The 27,153-nt window shown below is 43.4% G+C and overlaps 1 protein-coding gene across 1 annotated transcript in view; it reads right to left on the bottom strand.

Moving 5' to 3' along the window:
- Positions 1-27,153, bottom strand: part of LOC123758075 (allantoinase) — a 59,869-nt gene that overhangs the window by 26,548 nt on the left and 6,168 nt on the right. Inside the window, exons 2-3 of the mRNA XM_045742264.2 lie at positions 24,385-24,942; positions 1,000-1,182 (exon numbers count right to left, since the gene is read on the bottom strand). Of these exons, the coding sequence (XP_045598220.1) occupies positions 1,000-1,182; positions 24,385-24,852 (651 nt within the window). The 5' untranslated portion in view covers positions 24,853-24,942. The remainder of the gene's footprint in view (positions 1-999; positions 1,183-24,384; positions 24,943-27,153) is intronic.

Here is a 27,153-nt window from a genome sequence, read left to right as displayed (position 1 = left end):
TTGCTATAATTTGTGTCTTTGTCTATGTCCAACATGAGAATAAGAAAAAGTACTGGATCAAGCACAGTGCTTCGGGAGACTTCACGCCGAATTATCCAGATTTTACCTTGCTGACCATTTCTCTCTGGGTTCTGGTCATTAGGAAATTAAAGATCGAGCTGCCTATTTTGCCAGCAATTTCTTTTGTGTGTACAATAGCGCCACGGTCACATTTATCGAATGCTTTTGCAAAGATTTTGTGTATTACTTTGGAACTTTGTTCGCCTTCCATGGCATCTAAAGCCGTGTCATAATGGTTTTGCAACTGTGAGACAGCAGCGTCCTGCTCTAAACACGTTGTCCAGGGTTATGTACATGTTCAGACTCCATGCGTTTGGAGTCTGCGACTCTCGCTTATTAGCAATTTTTCAAAGTTCGATATTAATGCAATCAGGCAACAATTTTTGGGATCTGCTTTACTATTTGCAGATGCCAAATTCTACCCCCTTTGTGGAATTGCACAATCTCTTCTGTTTATATGTCGGGGATAACACCAGTACCCAGGTTTCGTTTCCGAATGATGATTAGAGCTTTTAAATTTTTTTCCATGGCCATGTTGTCTGGATATTTCAAAGTCCAATAGAGTTAGGATGACATCTGATACAAGTCGAAGTTGGCGTCACGTTCGTGAAAAATTCATTTGGGTTGCCGACCTTCAGTGTACTTAATGGATCACTGAAAACCGTGTCCTACTGTAGTCTTTAGTAATTCACTCGTTTGTTTGCCAACACCAATGGCAGTACAATTTCCCTTGCGCAGGGGCCCAATACTAGATGTAGTTTTTGTTTCAGACTTTGCATAGAAGAAATATTTTGGGTTTCTTCTCTTTGCCTCTCCTGGATTTTGTATGCCTGGCAGCTTTAGTTCGATGGCTTCCGTTTCTCTACATGTCGTCTACGTCGTTCTACAGAATGATAAGAACCAAGGCTACCAACCTAACACATCACAAGATATTAGTACCTGACTCGGGGAGAACGTCGTAACGTCTGTGCTGTGTCTCGCGATGTGGCGAATCTTGCCAGCCTTAACCTGGATGACTGCTTCACAGATTTCATCCGGAAACACCACACGTTTACTCACGAAGACCTGGATGTCTGCCATGCCGTCCAGTACCATCCTTAGCTGCTCTGTCACCACACGATTCTGTAAACATAGGGGTAAAGTTTAGAAACATTAGCAGCTGTGCTCACACAACTCACATCATAACACGTGTGTCATGGACAGCACTCTGGATTAGTAGACCTAGGGACCGGGGATCGATCCCTGGCGATGCGAAAACAATGCCCTTGTTACCTAGCAGCTGTCCAACTCCCAGATACCTAGTAGTATCTGGGAGTTGGACAGCTGCTACCGGCTGCTTCCTTGTGCGTGTGCAAAAAAATCAGTTGATTGACAGTTGAGGCGGGCAGAAAGAGCCAGAGCTGAACCTCCGCAAGCACAACTAGGTGAATACTTCTCAGGGAATAGTCGCGGCAACAAATACCTAAAAACACATCATCCGCGAGATTTTCAGATATTTAAAGGCTGTACTTGCAATCAAATTGAATATAATTAATCATTTCACAAAATTATCACCAATGATAATGTTTAAAGCCACCCAAAATATTTACATCTGAAGACAATATCCCACATTTTAAAACCCGTCTGTAGGACTTTATATTAAATTTAATTATCGTTTTGCTTAAAAGTAAGTAAGTAATTATCAAAAGAAGGCACCAAACCGGGAAGGCTATGTAGCACCATCAAATGCGCAGAATAATCAGAGGGCGCTAAATATCACCAAGGATGCCAATACAAGAACAGAAACGCATAAGGCGAACGATATCAAAAGTATCCGAGTCACCAAGAATTCTATTGAGGGACAGGTGACCGCGAGGGGTGATCGGAAAGCAAGACACACGCTCGTGCAACTAGGACAATAAGGAGCAGGGCGGCGCTCCATCAAGTGACCATGGGTAAAGCGAGTATGGCCAATACGCAACCTCGCCAGAGCAGTTTCCCATCGCCGGTTACGGTGGTAGGAGGACGTTTTGCTTAAAAGTGATATAGCCCTGGTGTTGAAATGACAATTTATCCTGTTGTATACCCAACAGCAACGACTCTCTGAGGTAGTTTGGTAAGTACATAGAAGTCACCACTGAGGGTCCAGAGGGCTCAGCAGGGACCAATATGGACACTGACTCCTCAATGTCATCCCATTGTCAAAACAATGGGCTGTGAAGTTCACATCGTACAAGTCAAATACTAACAAAACCTCTACATAATTTTTTAATCATAGCCATGCTCGAGGCTATGATTCGAAACCATGCAGTCTCCGTGGCAAAGTGGCAAGACGCTCGCCTGGCGTTTCGCCGAGTGATTTGGCCTGAGTTCGTATCCTGGCCGGAGAGGATTTACTGGGCGCCAATCTTTAACTGTAGCCTCTGTTTACCCAACAGAAGCATGCCACTATGCATGGGTTTTATTATAGTCTTGTGGGTTGGTTGGTGTTGTCGTCGTTGATCCTTCTCTACGGACAACCCAACCCACAACTCGGTAGAGTGCTTACACCTCTCTAGGAGATCACCCTTGGCACTTCTGGCTCTTGGAGAGGGGCTCAACGTCACACGTTTAGGGGATGCGGCTCCAACACTTAGCCTCGTTGTCACGTGCACACACCCACTCGAGCCGCTGTGACTTCCCCCACTCTCTCCTTATGTGATATGATCTCCTCAATCCCCTTTGACTTACTAATTTTCCATCCTACCCTGTCCACAGCGGTGGTTCTTGGTTCTCTCTCTCTCTCTCTCTTTCTTTACTATTTCCTGGGAAGCCTCACTAGGACAAGGGCACACACCAGCAAATTGGAATACATTTACTGGACAGAGCACATACACAATACATATACACATATAATAATAATGAATCCTATACTCTATACTATTACAATCAGGTTGCTCTCCAACACCATCAGAACTCTATCATCAGCTTATCAAGTGGTATCCTATCTCCTGGTTCTCCACCTGATACTATCACCCTCCTCAAGTAGATCAAGTCTACATACACTGTTGCACTATCAACAAGAGGAATATATATATATATATATATATATATATATATATATATATATATATATATATATATATATATATATATATATATATATATATATATATATATATGTCGTACCTAGTAGCCAGAACTCTCTTCTCAGCCTACTATTCAAGGCCCGATTTGCCTAATAAGCCAAGTTTTCCTGAATTAATATATTTACTATAGTTTTTTCTAATGAAATGATAAAGCAACCCTTTTCTCTATGTATGAGGTCAATTTTTTTTTTTGGAGTTAAAATTAACGTAGATATATGACCGAACCTAACCAACCCTACCTAACCTAACCTAACCTATATTTATAGGTAAGGTTAGGTTAGGTAGCCAAAAAAAGCTAGGTTAGGTTAGGTTAGGTAGGTTAGGTAGACGAAAAAACATTAATTCATGAAAACTTGGCTTATTAGGCAAATCGGGCCTTGAATAGTAGGCTGAGAAGTGCGTTCTGGCTATTAGGTACGACATATATATATATATATATATATATATATATATATATATATATATATATATATATATATATATATATATATATATATATATCTAGAAATGTGTACAATGAAAATCAGCATGTGAATGCAATAACATATATCAGCATAAATGTTCCTTGCTACACCGCAATGATCAATCGATCACCCTATCAGTCCTAGAATACATACATCTGTAGGTAATCCAGCCTACGACTGTAACTCTAAACTTCAGTATAAAACGCTCCTTGACATAATGCAAACAATCACTCACCTCTCACTGCGCCTTGCACGCTAATGATAACCAAACACTATCAACTCCCTACAAGTAATCCACCAGAACTTCCCTTCCACCTCTGGAAGTTCACTACCCTGATCTTCAGGTTCTTCTGGGCTTGACTACCAGGATCCTCTGCAGCTCCTCCAGGCTGCTACCATGAAGTTCTCTTTGAGCAACTACGGTGCTTCACCCTTCTGCTAGGTTCCTCCAAAGCTCTCTTGGCTGCTACACCATGAAGTTTCCTCGAGCAACTATGGTGCTTCACCACCTCTACAGAAGCACGTGACACTCCTCTTCACTGCTTCTCCTCACAGCTCGAGGTCCTCTGCTCCACTACCTTGGAGTCTCATCAACTACTTCATCTGTGCTGGCTTCGAAGTTCTCAGCAACTTCTCCCCCAAAGACAAACCTGCAACCCATCGACACTCCAATAAAAATGTTTCCCCTTCAACAAATAAACAAAAATAATCACACAATATGTTTGCCTCAAACCTCTATCTGTCCTCTACATACAGTGAGAGTGGACTCCCCCGTTTTGGGCGGGTCCATACTCCACCTCGCCCGGCGGTGGTCCTCACTCACGCTGGAAGGGTCTTCCACCATCAGGAGCCGGGCTCCCTCAGTTGCCTGCCAGCGCTCAGAGGGGACAGACGTCGCTCCGTGTTCCTCCCTCTCCACTCTCTTATTTTAGGCTTTCTGCCTTATCAAAACATGTCTAACTTATCAATAAACATTGCTACTGTCGCTGGGCACACGACCAACTACAAGCAATTACTATGAACTGGCGTATATCGTGCTTACCACAGATTGTCTGGTCGAGGGCGCTCCTCCTTCTGACGAAGCTTGGTCAGGGCGATTCCACGGCCCACAATAATGCCTCTGGGCGGTTTAATAAACACTCCTCGTCGCCCACGACTTGAGACCACACGTCCCCAACTCGATTCCACAGCTGGTACGTCTGCACACTTCTCTTCTCTTCGAGATATATCACTAGGGGTTCCCTTCTGACGGGAGCTCAACGGAGCGCGGCTTTCCCCCTGCGATGTCTGGCCTCAAGTGAGGTCAAAGCCCTCCAGAAGCGAGCCTCACGCCTCCAGCAAAATGTCCACATCTCCTAGCCAGTCATTTATCTGTTTTCTTCTACACTGCCCATAATCTTAAATTGTTTATCATATCCAACCAGCTATTTTACATGTGTGTTATCACCTCTATATTTCTTAGACCTTCTGGTTAGGTCAGGCTTGATGAATAACTCTCAAGGAGGGAGACTCGTTTCTCCTGCAGGCCGAGATCATAACAGTTTGCGGTAGACAGACTTTCTCTTTCTCTGTCTACCGCAAACCCATGCATAATGGCATGTCCATTCACTTCTTTTCCTACCATCCTCCTTCTGTTAAGAAAAGTGTCCTCGTGTCTCTCTTCCTCCGCGCTCTACGCCTGAGCGACCCTCAGTTTCTTGATTCTGAAATTGCCTTTATCTACAAATCATTCTCTCGCCTTGGTTACCCTTTGTATTTCATCAACTGTGCCTACTCTCAAGCTAAACGAAATTTCTTTCATCCTAAACCTGCTTCCAACACTAGTAGCACTGTACTATGCCTTCCCTTCATATCTGAACTCAAAATTTTTACCAATACTTTTCGTCCTCTTGACATAAAGCTCGCCTTTCGACAAACTAACACACTTCGTAGCAATCTAGTTCATACTGCTCCTCCTGCTTCTAATGCTGCTGGTGTTTACTCTATTTCCTGTTCGTCTTGTCCTCTCCAATACTTTGGCGAAACTGGCCGTACACCGAATGACAGACTTAAAGAACACAAGAAAAGTGTTAAGTCTGCAGACACTAACAATGCTCTCTTCTGTCATTTGAGGGATTCCAATCATCATACTGATTGGTCTTCCTCCAAAATAATCTTTCCTGCTTCTACTCTACACAGACGCCGTCTTGTTGAATCGGCTGTTGGGTACACTATGTACCCAACATGAACTCGAGTCCTGGCTTTGTTGCTGTGGACTCTTCCCTTTCACAGTATATACTTAAATGCTCTACTCTTTCTAACAAACGTTACTTAACATAAGCTTACCCTTCCATTTATCTTTCTTTCTCTTTCCTTTTCTTTCTCTCTTCTCTGTTCATTGTTTTCTTTCCGTTCCCTTACTGTCCTCTTCTTATTCCTATTACTATCTCCTTCTCATTCGGTGGTTATAATAGGAGCTGCCTCGTATGGGCCAATAGGCCCTCTGCAGTTCTTATTCCTACTACTATCCCCTCTACTACACTTTGCTCCTCACTGTTCTCTAGCCTATTTATTGCCTGCATTTACTTTATCACATTCATCCCCACACAGGACAGGAGAGACATCTCCCACCAACACATCACAAGGCGCAGTGTGGTCACAATGCAACCCAAACATCTTAAAGTTAGAGCTACTCCACTTGACGGTCATGCTATCGGAAGAAGCAATACTTTAAAGGTCCTGAAGGACGTAACTGGCCTCAAACCCGCTGACATTAGTCAGGAAGGTGAAGATATCGTGCTCTACTTTTCATGTGAAGAGGAGCTAGAAAAACTCCTCACTAACGATGCCTTTCTTCGCAAAGAGCACTACCTACATCCTCACTTCCCATGTCAGTTCCTGGCCGGAAGAACTGTTTTTACCAGCAGGACTAGCCGGTGGATCGCCGAGCGACCTCAACATCATATCATAAACAATATCGAGGACGAAAATCCAAACCTGTCGGTATTCAACCTAGAGTTCTGCAACACCGACAAAACATCAATGAAGATTACGTTCACCACCATAGCTGCGGCCACCCAGGCTGCCACACAAGGATTCTACTGCTTCGGCCTAAAAATACCACCCCACCAAATAAAAAAGGAACGCTACCATGAGATCCAGCAGTGCTTTAAGTGCTACGAGCTCTCCCACCCGACCAACAAGTGTCAGCACCCTGTCCAGAGGTGCAGCCTGTGCGCACTGGACCATCACTACTCCATATGCAAGGCAACAGTCCATCACTGCTTGCTCTGTGATGGCAATCACCCGGCAATTTCCTACCACTGCCCCCGCAGACAGGAAATCATCAAGGCTTAGGTTGAAGCCAAAAGAAACAACTCTTCTACCTCCTCGACCAGAGCCCCAAGCGTTCAACTCACCACCTTAGCTCTCACTTAGTCGACCAGAAGACTTTCCGGTCCTACCAACATGTGGCTCCTCCCAGCAGGCGACACAGCCTTCTCATTGGGGGACCCAAGGTCCCACAGGCTCCTTCACAGCCCCCTGCATCACGTGCAGGCATTATCCCTGGTCTTCTTAAACTAGCGGAAAGGCTTGCAGGACCAGACAACCAGCGCTCTGTCAGTGAACTAAACGCATTATACATAGACAATGGCCTGGCCCCCATCATAGCCACTAGCGTAAATCTCACTGCCTCCTCTACCACTCCAGAGACTACCACCAGGACGACCAGGTGGTCAACTTCAACACCGACTCCAGAACCGCCCATGACCCGGGCGACACAGAGGTAATTCCTTCTCCAGCTCCCAACACTCCTACCATCACTATCTCAGCAGCCGCGCTAGCAGACGTGCTGTCTACAAACGATAACAGCACCACCAGCGCTCCTGAAATAGCTACAACCACCAATCAACGACACCTAAACCTACCTAAAGCTGCGAGGCGAAAGACAAAAACGCCCACTACGGAGGTTACGGACTCCTCAGACGAGGAAATCATAGTAGGAGACACCTACACGGTTCAAGACTTCCTCATGGAGGCCACGTCACCAAACTCTAACGACAGCACTGCTCAGCCAAAGTCGCAGGCAAAGAAAAAACGGAAAACCTAGAGGTCTACGCTAACCCCACCAGTTCCATAACTGGTATAGCCAGCCCTCCAGGCTGAAAACCATCATGAAGACCCCATCCATCGTCAGATCTCTAGTATCAGCCACTGATACAGATAATGGCTCAAAGAGCCTCCACTTACGGGCTCACCATAGCCCGTGCTACTGGAACTTATCGTTCTGAGTAGCGAATCTTAAACAACAACATTCCTCATCACAATCGACTTGAGAATGGTCCAGGACGGACCGAAACGTCATCGTCCCTTCACCTGCTAGTGTGTGGTCTGGTCGTCATGGTTTTACCAAGGAACGTTCATGTTTAACAAATTTGCCATCATTCTATTCCAGCATAATTTAGACAGTTGACAGTGGAAAGGTTTGCGACAATGTGTACCTTGACTTACTCAAGGCTTTGATATAGTGCCATATGAAAGATTGATTAACAAGATAGAGGCTCATGGTATTGGGGGGGGGTGATCTTAAGTTGGTTAGGCTATAGTTATACCAAAGGAAAGTATAAATGTTACGTCAGAGTAGGAAACCGTTTTTAAGTGGAGTGCTTCAAGGCTCTGTCCTGAGGGCTCTTATTTAGATTCAGGTTTAAGGAGCAGTATTTGCAAATTTATCGGGAGAAAAATTAAACGAAATAAGATTCAAAATCACTTCAAGACGATCTAGATAGAGTTTTCAATGGTCAAAAGACTGACAGATGCAGTTTAATACTGACAAGTGTGTGGTTATGAGGTTAGGTTGATGACAGTCACAGGATATCAGCTGGATGATCATGAGATTGCGAAAGTGATCCGAGTTATGATTAGTAAGAATTTAAAGCCAAAAAATCAATGCATAAATGTGCCAAATGAGGCTTCATTTCTAAAAGCGTTAGCAATAAACACCCGTGTTATTCTTGTGCTATATCTTACTCTTGTTAGCTCCCATTTAGATTATGCAGTTCAGTTTTGGTCGCCATACTATAGAATAGATATAAATTCACTAGAACGCGTCCAGCGTAGGATGACAAAGTTAATCCGGCAAATTAGAAACCTTCCATATGAAGAAAGATTGAGAAGGCTTAATTTACATTCTCTAGAGAGGGTTGGAGTTAGGACTGACATGATTGAAATGTTCATGTAGATGATCATAACAAAGGGAATAATATTGTAATATCAACGCAATAGTACACGAAATAATGGATATAAATTGGATAAGTTTACACTTACGAAAGACCTTGGTAAATACTGGTTCGGTAACAGGGTTATGGATTTGTGGGATCAATTATTGCTTTATATAATAGACGTAGGATTCCAGATTGTTTCAAGCGTACGTTAGACATGTATATGCATGAGTGTGGGTAGATAAAAATTGGAGCTGCCATATATGGGCCAATATAAGCCCTCTGCAGTTTGATTCTTATGTTCTTACGAGCCGTACCCCAGGCGTGCCCCACTACGAGGCGTACCCCAGGCGTGCCCCACTACGAGGCGTACCCCACTACGAGGCGTACCCCACTACGAGGCGTACCCCACTACGAGGCGTACCCCACTACGAGGCGTACCCCAGGCGTGCCCCACTACGAGGCGTGCCCCACTACGAGGCGTGCCCCACTACGAGGCGTACCCCACTACGAGGCGTACCCCACTACGAGGCGTGCCCCACTACGAGGCGTACCCCACTACGAGGCGTACCCCAGGCGTGCCCCACTACGAGGCGTACCCCACTACGAGGCGTACCCCACTACGAGGCGTACCCCACTACGAGGCCCACTGAGAGTCGTGCCCCAGGCGCGTGCAACAGGACTATCAACAACGGTGTACACCTGCACCTTGCGTCTCGACTCGTTGTCTGGTTACGTCACTAACGTTGTTTATACTCTTGATAACATGATACCTCAGCGGCTGGCATGTACTCGCTAACAACAAGTACCAGATACTAATTACACTAATACCAGATGGTATTTACATTTGACAAATACATACCTACCTTACTAGGGAACACTTTTACCACGTGGTGTATACAGCTGACAAGTACATACCCACGTTACTAATTACACTTGTACCAGGGGAGGATGGGGTTGTATACTCACTGACAACAAGTACAGGCTACTTCACTAGTTATACTTGGATACTTGTATAACAGGTGCGTATAACCCCACACGGAGAGCTACAACGTTCCCCCCGTGACACCTCAGCAGAGACTGGCGGACGCATAGCAGCGTGCCTGGCTCACCCCCATCATGGGGGAGGGCGGCCTTGAGGGACTGGTGGGGGACTTGTTTGTCTGGTTTTGACTCCTTGATAGTGACAGTAGCGGGCTGCTTCACTATTTTCTATACATTGATATAAACTACCGTCTATGGGTAATTCATTATGAATATAAATATTATACCGGTAACTGATTTACATGAATGCATATGCAAGGAAAATGCATAAAATAACTTTTATGTGTAATTTATCGAAATACGTTTTCATACTCTAAGCTGGATACTGTAGGCCTAATGTACCCTGCAGACTTGTTGATTATTGCAACCTGTTTTCTTTAATGCACATCATATTTTGACGTATACTGTACCTAAGGCTAAAAATTTATGTAGAAGAAAATGGTAGCGGCTCGATAAATTTATAAAATGTCCCGTTTTCTGTTCGTGGGTCCTCTGGTTGGTTCAGGCGGTCCTCCAAACATAGACCCAAAGTCCATTCTATGCACCCGCCAAACCCCATGTTTAGGAATGAAAAACTATTTACACACAACTCACAACTGATGACGTTCGAACAGTTCCGGAACAGAATTCCGGAATTTTGTTCGAACCACAACGCTGTAAATGCCCCAGCCCGTCCTCCAAACAAAAATCCAAAAGTGATTCCATCCACCCGCCAAACCCCCTGTTTATGAATGAAAAGCGGTTTACACACGACTCACAACTGCCGACGTTCGAACATATCCGGAACAAGTGCTTCACTGACGAATTTTGTTCGAACCACAACGCTGTAAATGCTTCACCCTCGTACTACAAATACAAATAATCGCCAACAGAACCTAAACACCTGACCTAACCTAACCTATGCCTATTTATACACAATATGCTAATATATTATAAATATTAATTTATACTTGAGAAAATTCCCGTTTTGAATGAACAGCATGTTAAAATTTATGAATGCGTCTGTGGGGTTGACCGCTGAATGTAATGGACTTGAGTCGAGGACGGGTTGACCAGCCCGTCCTCCAAACAAAGATCCAAAAGTGATTCCATGCACCCGCCGAACCCCCTGTTTATGAATGAAAAGCAATTTACACACGACTCACAACTGCTGAAGTTCGAACATATCCGGAACAAGTGCTTCACTGACGAATTTTGTTCGCATCACAACGCTATAAATGCTTCACCCACGTACTACAAATACAAATAATCGCCAACAGAACCTAAACACCTAACCTAACCTATCTTATGCCTACATATGCACAATATGCTAATATATTATAATATTAATGTATGTTGGATAAAATTCCTGTTTTGAATGAACAGCATGTAAAAATTTATGAATGCGTCTGTGGGGTTGACCGCTGAATGGAATGGACTTGAGTTGAGGACGGGTTGACAAATACAACAGCCCGTCCTCCAAACAAAGATCCAAAAGTGATTCTATGCACCCGCCAAACCCCCTGTTTATGAATGAAAAGCGATTTACACACGACTCACAACTGCTGAAGTTCGAACATATCCGGAACAAGTGCTTCACTGACGAATTTTGTTCGAATCACAACGCTATAAATGCTTCACCCACGTACTACAAATACAAATAATCGCCAACAGAACCTAAACACCTAACCTAACCTAACCTATGCCTATATATGCACAATATGCTAATATATTATAATATTAATTTATACTTGCGAAAATTCCCGTTTTGAATGAACAGCATGTTAAAATTGATGAATGCGTCTGTGGGGTCGACCGCTGAATGTAATGGACTTGAGTCGAGGACGGGTTGAAATACAAATAATCGCCAACAGAACCTAAACACCTAACCTAACCAGTGCCTAAATATGCACAACATGCTAATATATAATAATATTAATTTATATTTGAGAAAAGTTCTGTTTTAAATGAACAGAATGTTAAAATTGATGAATGCGTCTTTGGGGTTAACCGCTGGATAGAATGGACTTGGTCCGAGGACGCGTTGCGTTGGTTAGGAAACAACCCTTCCTCACACTAGGCTGTTTAAAACAGCGGCCGTCCTCCCCAGACGCATTCATAAATTTTAACATAATGTGTATTAAAACTTGGTTTGTTCTCATACATGAATTAATATTATTAAAACAAAAATTTTATGTATAGTTAGGCGTAGGTTAGGTTAGGTATTTAGGTTCTGTTGGCGGTTATATATTTGAAGTACGTGAGTGAAGCATTTATTGAATTGTGGTTCGAACAGAGGACGTGAGCGAAGCACTTGTTTGGGAAGTGTTCGGAAGTCATCAGTTGTGAGTCAGGCCGTCCTCATAAACAAAGGCTATAGACCATTCCATGCACCTGCCAAATTCCCTATTTGTGAATGAAAAACGGTTTACACACGATTCACAACTGATGACGTCTAAACACTTCCGGAACAAGTGCTTCGCTGGACCACAACGCTGTAATTGCTTCACCCACGTACTACAAATTTAAACAATCGCCAACAGAACCTAAACACCTAACCTAACATATGCCTAAATATGCACCGTATGTTAATATACAACAATATTAATTTATATTTCATAAAATTTCTCTTGTGAATAAACAGCATGTTTAAATTGACGAATGAGTCCGACCGCTGGATGGAATGAACCCGGTCTGAGGACGAGTTGTGTGAATCGTGTGTAAACCGCTTTTCATTCATAAACAGGGTGTTTGGCGGCTGGATTAAAGAGCTTGGGTCTTTGTATGTAAAGACGACCTGTAGGATAAGAACTCCTTAGTTCGACAGTTTCTTGACGTTGGGAACGCTCGCGAGAATGTGCTGGATAATATCAGAATATCAGTAGGAGCCATTAGGAGGATTCGAGCCCGCTGATAATATGTTTAAACATCGCTGAAGAATCAGTAAATCTGCAGACGCGGAATATTTCGATATTGAAGGAAGGTAATATTCTTATATTACTATTGGTAATATTGAAGGAATAAGATAATATTCTTACAAATATTTAGATTTTGAAGGTAGGTTCTCTTCAAGTATTTTAAATTTTGAAATTAGGTGGTATCACAAATATTTTAGATTTTGAAAGCAGTGCTCCAACAAGTATTCTGGAGAGCAACTTTTTGTTTGTTTGCTTAAGTAATTGCATTTTATTTGTTTGTTTGCTTAAGTATTCGCATTTTATTATAATAAAATGCAGTTGATTACAGCAAATTAAAAAAAATACCCCACTTGTGCAGGGTTGCCAGATCCAAATCGCTAAAAGTAGCAAGCTGACGGTCAAAAAGTAGCGAATTTGCAAGTGGAGTAGCCCAATTTTTTGTTTAGTCAAATCGAATCAAATCAAATGTATATTCAGGTAAAAGTACATACATACAAGATGAGTTACAAACATAATGTTAGATTTCTAGATAGCGACAGTACAGACAGACAGACGACATTCAAATTTAGTAAGTTTATCTTCCTTCTTTGATAGAACAGACTAGATGCTCATCTGCTGATGACTTACCTCCGATATATTTTGTCTGTTTTAATGTTTCACTGTGTTTCTTTAAACCACTTCTATGAGCTCTTATCTCAGTTCTACAAACTTTACAATATGCCTTATTTCCATCTTCTTTCACTTCAGCCAACCACTTTCCAAACACGGGATCATTAAGCCAGGACATCTGAAACGCTTTCTGGTATATAGACCACTTCCCCATTTTACACTTCTTTATCTTAACACTTAAGCAAATTCTAAAAGTAACAGCGGTAACTTCGTTTCTATATGCGGTAACTTGTGTCGAACTATTCTTCTGGAGGTCAGATCCACACTAACAATGAAAGCACAGATGAAGCTGCCAAGTTCACTGTATGCTAATCCGCTCTAACGACAGTCATTTGATTCTTGGAAACACCTAAAGAGAAACCTAATACTTACAGTAGGCAACAGTGGGAGGTCACTTAACATAGACAGTACCCGGGATGAAGTATTAATGGCAATTAAGGTTGGGAAATCTATAGCCCCTGGGGAGGATTATCTTGCCTTGCTGTTACATTTTCTTTGGGGAGTTCCTAGGATCAACGTCCCCAGGGGATCGGTCTCTGACCTGGCCTGCTGCGGTAAGTGGTCTATTCAATCAAGCTGTTGGACGCGGCTGTGATTTGTACACATGACATTATAAAAAGCATAAAAATCATCATTGAGTTTCTTAACATTAATAGCCCAACTTGTTTTTAAAGTAGCCCAAAAAGTCGCAAGTAGCGAAATTAAAAATTTGGGAGCGCAGGGCTCTGAAAAGTAGCCCAATTCGCTACTTGTAGCCCAATCTGGCATCCCTGCACTTATGGGTAAAAATACCATTACTTGTATCATTTTTTTTATTTAAGGGCATTATAGTATTTGTCCAAGTATTTCTTGTCAACAGTAGTAGGATGGACTGTTGGCAAGATATACCAACAGTCAGATAATAGATCTATCCGATATGAACAGATCTATCCAAGACTATGGCCTGCAATACTAACGGTTGCTGGTCTGTTGTTATGTAGCCTAGTGGTCGTCTGTGTTGTTGTGTAGCCTAGTGGTCGTCTGTGTTGTTGTGTAGCCTAGTGGTCGTCTGTGTTGTCATGTAGCCTAGTGGTCGTCTGTGTTGTAATGTAGCCTAGTGGTCGTCTGTGTTGTCGTGTAGCCTAGTGGACGTCTGTGTTGTTGTGTAGCCTAGTGGACGTCTGTGTTGTTGTGTAGCCTAGTGGTCGTCTGTGTTGTTGTGTAGCCTAGTGGTCGTCTGTGTTATGTAGCCAAGTGGTCGTCTGTGTTGTTATGTAGCCAAGTGGTCGTCTGTGTTGTTATGTAGCCTAGTGGTCGTCTGTGTTGTTGTGTAGCCTAGTGGTCGTCTGTGTTGTTGTGTAGCCTAGTGGTCGTCTGTGTTGTCATGTAGCCTAGTGGTCGTCTGTGTTGTAATGTAGCCTAGTGGTCGTCTGTGTTGTAATGTAGCCTAGTGGTCGTCTGTGTTGTAATGTAGCCTAGTGGTCGTCTGTGTTGTTGTGTAGCCTAGTGGTCGTCTGTGTTGTCATGTAGCCTAGTGGTCGTCTGTGTTGTAATGTAGCCTAGTGGTCGTCTGTGTTGTAATGTAGCCTAGTGGTCGTCTGTGTTGTAATGTAGCCTAGTGGTCGTCTGTGTTGTTGTGTAGCCTAGTGGTCGTCTGTGTTGTCATGTAGCCTAGTGGTCGTCTGTGTTGTCGTTTAGCCTAGTGGACGTCTGTGTTGTTGTGTAGCCTAGTGGTCGTCTGTGTTGTTGTGTAGCCTAGTGGTCGTCTGTGTTATGTAGCCAAGTGGTCGTCTGTGTTGCTATGTAGCCTAGTGGTCGTCTGTGTTGTTGTGTAGCCTAGTGGTCGTCTGTGTTATGTAGCCAAGTGGTCGTCTGTGTTGTTATGTAGCCTAGTGGTCGTCTGTGTTGTTGTGTAGCCTAGTGGTCGTCTGTGTTGTTGTGTAGCCTAGTGGTCGTCTGTGTTGTCATGTAGCCTAGTGGTCGTCTGTGTTGTAATGTAGCCTAGTGGTCGTGTGTTGTCGTGTAGCCTAGTGGACGTCTGTGTTGTTGTGTAGCCTAGTGGTCGTCTGTGTTGTCATGTAGCCTAGTGGTCGTCTGTGTTGTAATGTAGCCTAGTGGTCGTCTGTGTTGTAATGTAGCCTAGTGGTCGTCTGTGTTGTTGTGTAGCCTAGTGGTCGTCTGTGTTGTTGTGTAGCCTAGTGGTCGTCTGTGTTGTAATGTAGCCTAGTGGTCGTCTGTGTTGTTGTGTAGCCTAGTGGTCGTCTGTGTTGTTGTGTAGCCTAGTGGTCGTCTGTGTTGTTGCGTAGCCTAGTGGTCGTCTGTGTTGTAATGTAGCCTAGTGGTCGTCTGTGTTGTAATGTAGCCTAGTGGTCGTCTGTGTTGTTGTGTAGCCTAGTGGTCGTCTGTGTTGTTGTGTAGCCTAGTGGTCGTCTGTGTTGTAATGTAGCCTAGTGGTCGTCTGTGTTGTAATGTAGCCTAGTGGTCGTCTGTGTTGTCGTGTAGCCTAGTGGACGTCTGTGTTGTTGTGTAGCCTAGTGGTCGTCTGTGTTGTTGTGTAGCCTAGTGGTCGTCTGTGTTATGTAGCCAAGTGGTCGTCTGTGTTGTTATGTAGCCTAGTGGTCGTCTGTGTTGTTGTGAAGCCTAGTGGTCGTCTGTGTTATGTAGCCAAGTGGTCGTCTGTGTTGTTATGTAGCCTAGTGGTCGTCTGTGTTGTTGTGTAGCCTAGTGGTCGTCTGTGTTGTCATGTAGCCTAGTGGTCGTCTGTGTTGTAATGTAGCCTAGTGGTCGTCTGTGTTGTAATGTAGCCTAGTGGTCGTCTGTGTTGTCGTGTAGCCTAGTGGACGTCTGTGTTGTAATGTAGCCTAGTGGTCGTCTGTGTTGTTGTGTAGCCTAGTGGTCGTCTGTGTTGTAATGTAGCCTAGTGGTAGTCTGTGTTGTTGTGTAGCCCAGTGGTCGTCTGTGTTGTTGTGTAGCCTAGTGGTCGTCTGTGTTGTTGTGTAGCCTAGTGGTCGTCTGAGTTGTCATGTAGCCTAGTGGTCGTCTGTGTTGTTGTGTAGCCTAGTGGTCGTCTGTGTTGTTGTGTAGCCTAGTGGTCGTCTGTGTTGTTGTGTAGCCTAGTGGTCGTCTGTGTTGTCATGTAGCCTAGTGGTCGTCTGTGTTGTAATGTAGCCTAGTGGTCGTCTGTGTTGTCGTGTAGCCTAGTGGACGTCTGTGTTGTTGTGTAGCCTAGTGGTCGTCTGTGTTGTTGTGTAGCCTAGTGGTCGTCTGTGTTATGTAGCCAAGTGGTCGTCTGTGTTGTTATGTAGCCTAGTGGTCGTCTGTGTTGTTGTGTAGCCTAGTGGTCGTCTGTGTTATGTAGCCAAGTGGTCGTCTGTGTTGTTATGTAGCCTAGTGGTCGTCTGTGTTGTTGTGTAGCCTAGTGGTCGTCTGTGTTGTTGTGTAGCCTAGTGGTCGTCTGTGTTATGTAGCCAAGTGGTCGTCTGTGTTGTTATGTAGCCTAGTGGTCGTCTGTGTTGTTGTGTAGCCTAGTGGTCGTCTGTGTTATGTAGCCAAGTGGTCGTCTGTGTTGTTATGTAGCCTAGTGGTCGTCTGTGTTGTTGTGTAGCCTAGTGGTCGTCTGTGTTGTTGTGTAGCCTAGTGGTCGTCTGTGTTATGTAGCCAAGTGGTCGTCTGTGTTGTTATGTAGCCTAGTGGTCGTCTGTGTTGTAATGTAGCCTAGTGGTCGTCTGTGTTGTAATGTAGCCTAGTGGTCGTCTGTGTTGTTGTGTAGCCTAGTGGTCGTCTGTGTTGTTGTGTAGCCTAGTGGTCGTCTGTGTTGTAATGTAGCCTAGTGGTCGTCTGTGTTGTAATGTAGCCTAGTGGTCGTCTGTGTTGTCGTGTAGCCTAGTGGACGTCTGTGTTGTAATGTAGCCTAGTGGTCGTCTGTGTTGTTGTGTAGCCTAGTGGTCGTCTGTGTTATGTAGCCTAGTGGTCGTCTGTGTTGTCATGTAGCCTAGTGGTCGTCTGTGTTGTCATGTAGCCTAGTGTTCGTCTGTGTTGTCATGTAGCCTAGTGGTCGTCTGTGTTGTCATGTAGCCTAGTGGTCGTCTGTGTTGTCATGTAGCCTAGTGGTCGTCTGTGTTGTCATGTAGCCTAGTGGTCATCTGTGTTGTCTTGTAGCCTAGTGGTCATCTGTGTTGTCTTGTAGCCTAGTGGTCGTCTGTGTTGTCATGTAGCCTAGTGGTCGGCTGTGTTGTCATGTAGCCTAGTGCTAATCTGTGATCATCTGTATGGTTATGTAGCCTAGTGGCCATCTGTGCTCTCATATACCCCAGCGGTTCACTCTGGTGAAAATTTTAGTAATGGTTGTAAATTTCACTGTCTCTTCAACTGTGTGATGTGTTAGGTACACTTGCCTCAGTGGCTGGGCATTCAGTATTACCAGCCCATCCTCCTTTGTTGGTAGTATAGTACTTATAGTAACGATGAGAACCATAGTATATTTACCGACGTACAATGAAATTAGAAAGTAGAAATCGGTACTATTGAGTTGGACAAACCGGAAAACTATTTTCTACTTATGTTGCTAAGACAAACTTAAGTAACATAAGCTAACTTAGGGCTAATACACGATATCTGAAGCCTAGTATAGTATATATGTGTGCTATACTAGGCCTAGGAATATTTATTTGTGTTTTAGCTTCATTTTTTCCGACTCTATAAAGTGAATAGTACAAAGTTCTACAATCTTCTTTCTCTTCCTTCTTATTCTTCTTCTTCGTTCTTCTTCCTTCTTCTTCTTCCTTCTTCTTCCTTCTTCTTCTTCTTCTTTGCGATGCATGCAGTTTGCATGAAGGTTATCCTCCCAATGACTGCACTAGTGGTAATGTTGAAAGAGGTGTCACTCATAGTGGCGCATCAGCGTTCATAATTTGGCAGTTTAAAAGTTGTCAAGGTCGCCAGTTTGTGCGAGGATGATGACGAAAATAAATATATAAGTGGAACTTGACTCAGGACGGCAAAGGTGAGGAGTTGCGTTGATGGTGGTAGCTGAGTGTTGCTGTTCTATGGAAAGTGTCTGGTTTAGCCAGGAAACTGGTTTTGAAAATCGAAGTATGTTTGGGAGTTTGTCACAATTCAGATAGGTTAGCTTAAGTTAAGTAGCGTTTAAATTAAGTTTATGAGGTTAGGTTAGGTTAGGTTGGGGGTAGGTTAGTTTATGGTGGATTAGGTTAGGTTGTCGTATTGGGGATCCTTACGTATGGGATAATGCCAGCACATCCCAGGCCGATGCCATTCCATGACGGGCCAGTGAGAAGTATTTCAACAAAATCTGTACTCGGCTGTGAGTTTTGTGGAAGAGGATTGGACTCTTGGGGGTGCAGGATGGTTTGTAACAGACATCAGATACATGTAAATGTTGCGATATCGTGCACTTTGATCTTAAATATCCTGGGAATTGCATAGTATATAATACTTTGTGTCATGTTATTTTTAAAAACACTCATGTCCTTGGATGTAATGTCATCAAAGGCAATGATGAACGTTTTCAAACCAAGAGAACTCGTCCTACCTTGGTTGAGCGGAGGTCGAATTCGCCTTGGCTATAGACACATCTGGCAGGTTAGTGAGGCTGAGCCACTACCAGAATATTCAGATTGTAAACTCTGTGATAAACCTTTAATGCATTCACTAGAACACTATATTGATGAATGTGAAGCCGTAAAGGACTTTAGACCTCCTGGCCTCTTGTACCACCAACGTGTAACTATTTTATTGACTCAGGTGTTCTGGACGACATCCTAACAATTTATCCAAAATTTGCTTGTCCATTTTAAAGAATGAAGAACAATTTTTATTTATATTTATAATACTTCTAAGCTGTATCACTTATGAACCCATCCCTGCCCTTGTGTGGCAGTGCACAGTAGAAAGTTGTTTTCACATATCCATATATTAAAACATTGATTGTAACCATGATATATATGTGCTTCAGCCTACAGTTTAGACCTATTGTCTTAAGTATGACCCTCTGTCCTGCGTAACAGTGAATACCAGCATTATCCTCACTTTAATAAGACTATCAAAATCCTCAGATTAGGCAAAATTGTAATTAATTTTGTCAATAAAGATGTTAATAATAATAATAAGGTTGCTGATACTCAGGCCGCATGGGGCCGGGATGTCCCTGTTGACCTCTAGCTGCTGGCGGAGTTTCGTCTATAATCTGTTTGCTTTACTGTGATGTTTACCGTCCAGGGAAAACTACGTCTGGATCCTCCTCTGAGACCGGAAGACCATCTTGATCTGAATGTGTGCCATGTAACAGTAGTGTTTAAGAACCCTCAACGGTATTATCATCATGAATGTATGTGAGAGAGACGCTGGGCACACCCCCGGCCGTGGCCGTGTTGCCTCACGCCCGACAACACTGTGATGACCACCGAGCATCAGTTACGTCATGTCAGTAGAGACGCCAGCTGGCGTCCCTACTTTACTGCTCTAATCGGCTTATTTCATATATTAGGAAGTTACATACAATTGCATATGATAGCACTGGTATTAAACTATGCAACAATGAAAATAAAGAATAATTATAACTGGTAATTTGTTTATAAAATAGAAGAAATGATCATGTTGTGTTAATTGCACCAGTTAATAGGGTCTTCCTTCAGCATCGTGCCCAACCACTTGGGCTGGACGGTAGAACGACGGCCTCGCTTCATGCAGGTTGGCGTTCAATCTCCGACCATACAAGTGGTTGGGAACCATCCATTTCCCCCGTCCCATCCCAAATCCTTATCCTGACCTCCTTCCAACTACTATCTAGTCGTAATGGCTTGGCACTTTCCCCCTGATAATTCCCTACTCGGGCGTGCACTATGCAGTTTCACGAGCACACAGCACGTCTCAGAACTGAGAGGCTGAGCCAAGTGGGCAGACTAAGGGGGCTCAACACAACCATCTTTTCAGGGTAATCAAAACGCTGTAGAATTACATGCAAGACCTGAGGGTGAGCTAAGTATTCCCTGTGAAAACCTTCGTACTCTTACAGGCGTGTAATCTACCTCAGTACTACACAATGTGTCAAAGTTTTGTCTTATTTTGTATTATTATTTTCTACCACTGACGTGGCTATACATTTACGATGCTAACCAGCATATATACATTTTGGCATGATGTAGGTTAGTGGAGACGGCTTGAGTCAGTCAGCTCTCCCTGGGCCGTGACCTTCTAGCGAGCATGGTGCACCAGGCCACACACACAACAACACTGCGCCCGCACGTGTTCAAGCTTAACAAAGTTGTGAGAGCGATATTTTCACTTCACTTATTGAGCCGACACGACGTATGAGGCAGCCTCTGCTTCTCATACAGTAGACGGTCAGTAGATGTGACCAGTATTATAGTCTAACATATGGTTTCGGTGAAAGACAGCTGTCACACCACAACTCATCCTCCTGTTTAAGTAGTACTTATAGATGAGGACTAGCGTACACATATTGACGTAAAAGGCAATTAGAAAGTAGAAATCGGTACTATTGAATTTGGACAAATCAACCCGTATGACCGAAAATAGACGTAATATGAAAGTGAAAAATAATTGAAAATAAATTTTGGATTTTGTTTTTCCAAAACAGTAAATTGAGGGTCCTCTGGTAGGTTAGGAAGGCAGGAAGTTCTCCTAAGGTTTCAAAACGTCATGAAATCCGTTAATTGAAAGTTTCCTCTCTTAACCTAACCGAGTAAGCCGGAGGACTCAAAATAGAAAACGGGACAGTACGTCACTTTCGTGAGCCGATTTCATTTCAAATTACGTCCATTTTTGGCCATAGCGCCCATACGAGCGAAAAGCGACGTTCTTTTAAGAGGACGGGTTGCACAGACGCCGTCTTGTTAAATCGGCTCTGGTACACAACCTACTCAACCTTAGTCCTGGCTTTGTTGATGTTGACTCTTCCCTTCCTCAGTACATACTTAAATGTTCTGACATTCTTAACAAACGTGATCAGACTTAAGCTTCGCCCCCTCTATCCTCTCTCTCCTTTCTGTCTCTTTCGTTACTAGATTTTTTTCTCTTCGCCATTAGGCTTCTTGCAGTTTTTCTTGATTTCTTCCTCTTATGTTTTTCTAAATTATTTATACCCTTCTCCTATTCTTCTTCCTTTTTTCCTTTCTCTTATTGTTAACCTTTCCTTCACTTTACCTGTTTCTTTGTATTATTACCTTTCTCTTCCTACCTTTTTCTGTTATTCTCTTTCATCCTATTTTCTTTAATTTAGTCTTTCATCTTATTTTTATCATCATCTTTCTCTTTCATTCATCTCCCTTTCCTCTCACTCTCTTCCTTCATATTGTTCATCTCTTCTTTCCATCACATGACTTGATAATGGTTCAGGACGGACCGAAACGTCGTCGTCTCCTCACTTTCTGATGTGTGGTTCGCATATCAATGCCTTGCAAGACCAACATGAAGAAAAAGCGCTACGTGAGACCCACGCCTCCTCAGCGCTGAGTGAGACCCACGTCTCCTCAGCACTGAGTGAGACCCACGCCTCCTCAGCGCTAAGTGAGACCCACGCCTCCTCACTGCCATTGTCGTGTTATTAACAACGTAGCACAAGAGGGGCAGTGATGTGCACAGTCTCCAGGGCGGCACTGCAAAGCCTTAGGAAAAATAGAGCAGAAAGCTGAGGGATAATAAAATCCAAACAACTTTGAGCTACACAGTCAGGAAAGGATGAACAATTGCCAGAGGAATCCTTCTCATGCTGGAATCTGCGGGAATGAACGAGCAGATGTGTCCGCTGCCGAGGTGCTGAAGAAAACTATGTTGAATACTTCACCCCCAAGATTCTTTTTTTTTACAAGTCAGGGGCATCATCAGACCACAAGAGGTGAGGAAAGAATGATAGAAGATTAAGTCAGTGAATCTATATGCTGGAACAATGCAGTCGCAGTCGACAACTTCAGTTATTATAGACAAACGAGAGGAGGCCGATTGAGGGAATCTGTGATTGCTATTGAGTTTGTCTTGGAACGAGTACCCATGGAGATTTGTGATTGAGCAACACCTGAGCAACTGAGCTGCAGCATAAGAGAAGGATATGTTCTGGACCTGAAGTATAATAAATCCAACATTGCTTGAGTAAGAAAAAGCATTTTTGTCTAATAAAGGTACTGTCCTGACTGACTCTACAACGCCAGCATTTACCCGTCACTGTTTAAGGGGAAGTGAGGCACTTTATGCCCGCCTACTAGCTTTGTTGTACCTGTTGCGTCATAATTTGACTATTCTGTCGTTCGAATTTGTTATTGAAACTGGCTTTAAAGTTGTGGATACAGGTGGCTTCCACAGCTGCGTTTTTTTAGTACATTCCACATGTTGACCACCCGCACAGGCTGCGAGTATTTCCTTACATTTCACCGACTCGCTTGCATTTCCAGCTTCCACTTATGTCCTTGTACCGTCTGCCTCTGTGTGGGGGACCTACCTTGTACCATCTGCCTCTGTGTGGGGGACCTACCTTGTACCGTCTGCCTCTGTGTGGGGGACCTACCGTGTACCGTCTGCCTCTGTGTGGGGGACCTACCTTGTACCGTCTGCCTCTGTGTGGGGGACCTACCTTGTACCGTCTGCCTGTGAGAGATGTGACCTACCATGTACCGTCTGTTAGTGTTAATTAAACTCATTTTAATTCAGCTTAAATAATAAAATTAATTATGCAAAAGAAGTTGTGATAATAAAATATGTCACTCGTGAAATATTTAAGTAAGACTCAAGAACGTACACCATCATCAAGAACTATTTACAGTGATTCTTCAAGATTGCTGCATTGCCTTGGCATCCTGCTCTATGTCGAAATTGGGTTCATCACTATTGTGAGTTATGAAGGTCACTCTTAGACACTGCATGAATGCTTTCGTCAGTACCTTCGTCGGGAGGCTGATAAGGCTAGGGGTCGCCATTAGCGTCCTTCTGTCTCATCGCCTGCAGCTTCCCCTTCACCATTTCCTCCTCCAGTGATAATATCACCAGCCTGGCGGCGTGTTCCTTGGTCCGTTGCTCAGAGTCTTGCTTCAATATGGTCATCCTAAGATGGTGCTCCTCCTGCGCCAGCCTGAGCATCTTCCTGTGCAGTTCTGGACAACAACAGAGGGAGAGAGCGCGGGGCGGCACTCCACCACCTCCTTCCTCGGGCAACATCTCCCTCCCACTTTCTAATTTTGGTTTCTTTATTGCTGGAAATATCTCCTCTGACATTGGATCGTCTCCTGAAGCCAGCGAATGGCAGGCAAAGGAGTTAATCGGACTGACAGCTCCAGACGAGGCGTGTGGAAGACTGACGGCAGCTTGGGAGACATAGCTGGCTGTGACGCTAGATTGTGAAGTGAATGAAGCTGTTTGATTCTGAGAAGCATTAGTTACAGCTAACGAGGATTGTTTGTATGGCGCGGGTAGTGGAGTCTTCAGATGGACCTCGCCAACACTGGGTGGCGAGAACTGCTGCGACTGGATGACACCGGACGCAGGGTGCGGCCGGTCACTGTACTGACTGCCAAAGACACAGTCTGGAAACATCTCTGATGGTGACGTGACCTCGTCAGAAAGCTTGTCGGGAGAGCTTAAGTCATCTCTGGGTTCACTCTTAATATCTACTTCAGTCAGTCCTTCTTTCAGCGACACTTGCATCACCTGAGGACACAACCCATGTAACTAAGCCTCATTCAACCACTCAAAGATTTGAAATACTTCTGTATGCTAGTACTTCAGACTGGTTAATAATAAAATAGTAAAGAAGCCTAAACAAATTCTATTAGTTAAAGCTCTCTGCAGCAAAAATGTTTTGTAATTGGTAGAAACTATAATGTAATTAAGCATTAAGAATTAAGAATTAAGTACAGCCTTAGTCACTATCCTCACAATGCAGTTGTGTAAGTTTTATAGCAATACACAGAATAGACTCAACTCGGCTAAGACTTACCTGTTCAGGAGTTAGAAAGGTGTTTTCGTAGTGCCGGGAGACCTTGGGAGCGTCCTCGCTCATTGACGTGTGTGTGTCTGCGGTGACCATGTGCTGCAGGTGGCGCCGCTGGTGCTGCAGCTGTTGGTGCAGGAGACCCAGTAGCATCTCTGATATGGGGTCAGGATCAGGTGGCGGCACCCCTGACGACACCTCAGAGAGCCTCACCTCGTACCTGCGAGCCTTGGCCTTCATGTTCTTGTACAGCGTCTGGATCTGCTGTCGTGATCGCGGCGCCGACGTGTTGGCGTTGAACTGCCTCGTTATTTCGTCCCATAGTTCAGATTTGCGTATGATGGTTTGTGCGTCATTCTCCCTGGCGTCCAGCACGCCCATGTGAGAAGCGAGGGCACCCAAGAGGAGACAGCGCTCGGCGGAGGACGCGCTGCTGCTTCTTCCGCCTCGCACCAACATCATTCCGTCCATCATGGCACCGACACCAACCTCCTGCTACACAGAACTAAATCTCTCCACAATAAGTCAGATGTTTTCCACCACTCTCAAGTACCAGATAATTGCCTGAAACAAATATATTACTTAATTATTATATGAAATATATATGTGACAGTGACAGTATATTCATTATTTTGAACGCTATGTATTCGTGGTTCTTTTCATGTATATAGAACTTCAGTAGTTATTGGATGGGTCAGTATAATTCTAATGGCTTCATTTTACATGCATTTTAGCTCATGTATCACAACTTTTGTTGTGATATACAACTGAAGCTGGTGCATGTTAGTCTATTAGAGACCACACACACACACACACATATATATATATATATATATATATATATATATATATATATATATATATATATATATATATATATATATATATATATGTACATAATTTTAGCAATTTTAATATTTGCAATATGTGTTTAAAGGCTGTATCCTGTTTCAGTTCTGAGAGCATTTACACTTTGTTTTCATCGCAATCAAGGTACAAGAGACTGAGATTCCAAGGTATTTGAAAGGGAAAGTAAAAAGGGAACTAATAGGAAAAAGTTCCAAACCATTACGACTATACAGCACTTGGAAAGGGTCAAGATAAGGCTCTGGGATGGGACTGGGGGGGGGTGGAAGAAGAGACGCAGCCTACTGGTATATCATCAACCTTTTGTTTCGAGGAACATTTTCGCGATTGCTAATTTCTGTTGAACACATTTAATTTTCCAGTAATGATTACAAAACAATGGCTATCACAACCTATATATTTGCCATTAAAGATTGTTTGCACCTCATGGTGGGTTTTGGTATGTACAAGGATACCATACACTGTCCGTATTAGTGGATTTATATAATACAACATTAATGTCCCTACTAATTAATCACTGTAACATGTTCCAATGTATATTATATATGTATTATTATTATTATTATTATTATTATTATTATTATTCACAAAGAAATCACACTAACGCGATATATATCAATAAGAAAATGGGAGCAATGATAAGACTCAAACCACCGATCAGGGAATTAATTTTCTCATCATTATTATTGGTATTATTATTATTATTATTGTATTATTATTGAGAACATCCGAGTCATGATTAGAATTCAAACCTATGCGCTGGTTATTCCCAAACACCCCCGAGACAACCAGGCCACTACATGGTAAAATTATTGCAACCTGGAGTTCTACTGGACACACGAGCGTCCCTGAGGCCTCCACTAAAGCCGATCCAGGATTTCACAATCACCCTTCCCCCCCCCCCCCCCCCCATGCACTCTACCATCTGTCATCTAGGAATTTTCTACCCTTGACGCTCAATAGTAAGGACTATATTAGGGGCTCGTTGAAAAAGGATTTTAGTAAGGTCCTTTTTGTTGTACCTTTGTTAAGGTTGCATTAATGTAGGCTAGTTTTTTTTTTGTTTCCTTCAAAGAGTGAAGAGGGCTATCGATTGATAAGATAATAGTGTATCATTGTAATAACTGACAACCTATATCTATTCGAGCGTATTTATACACAATAACTTCTCTGTTAGCACTATCAAAACATTTTTTAAGTCAAGAAATGTGAGAGTTGTCAGCACTCTCGCCATACGTCAAGATGTTGACACCAGGTTACATATCTTCTTTCGTTATATTTAATAATCTATTGAGCATCATTCACTAAAAAGGCTTTACACATGCAACTGGTCAGTGAGATGTGCTGAAAAGCATCAGACACGGTACCAGGTCTTAGTACTGGTACCGTATGGTACCGTGAGACCGCTGGTCCATGAGAAAAACAGCTGCTGGACGACCTAACTCCCAAGATGTAGTAATCTAAAGATATCATAGGTACTACTGAGCTCGCCAGGGGCACGCCCGTGGTGACGGTTGAAGGAAGTTCATAATCATCATTTGGAACGTCACATTTATTTTTGAACATTCTGTTTATTGAACATCTAATTTCTGACATCATTCAAACTCTTGGACTTCGCACGCAATTTCTTCCTAGTGCAAGCTGGTAGCATCTTATAGGTAGAGACTTGGAGCCATTTCGTAATTAAATCGTTGGCTTTGTGCAGCGAGTTTGCATGATAAATTTGTCTACTTTATAAAAGAGAGAGAGAGAGAGAGAGAGAGAGAGAGAGAGAGAGAGAGAGAGAGAGAGAGAGAGAGAGAGAGAGAGAGAGAGAGAGAGAGAGAGAGAGAGAGAGAGAGAGAGAGAGAGAGAGAGAGAGAGAGAGAGAGAGGTGGTTTGACTCACCAATAGTAATAATCTCAGAAA

This window comes from Procambarus clarkii, chromosome 22, assembly GCF_040958095.1.
Source record: "Procambarus clarkii isolate CNS0578487 chromosome 22, FALCON_Pclarkii_2.0, whole genome shotgun sequence".
NCBI classification, from domain to species: domain Eukaryota; kingdom Metazoa; phylum Arthropoda; class Malacostraca; order Decapoda; family Cambaridae; genus Procambarus; species Procambarus clarkii.
This window is presented reverse-complemented; position numbering and strand designations above follow the sequence as displayed.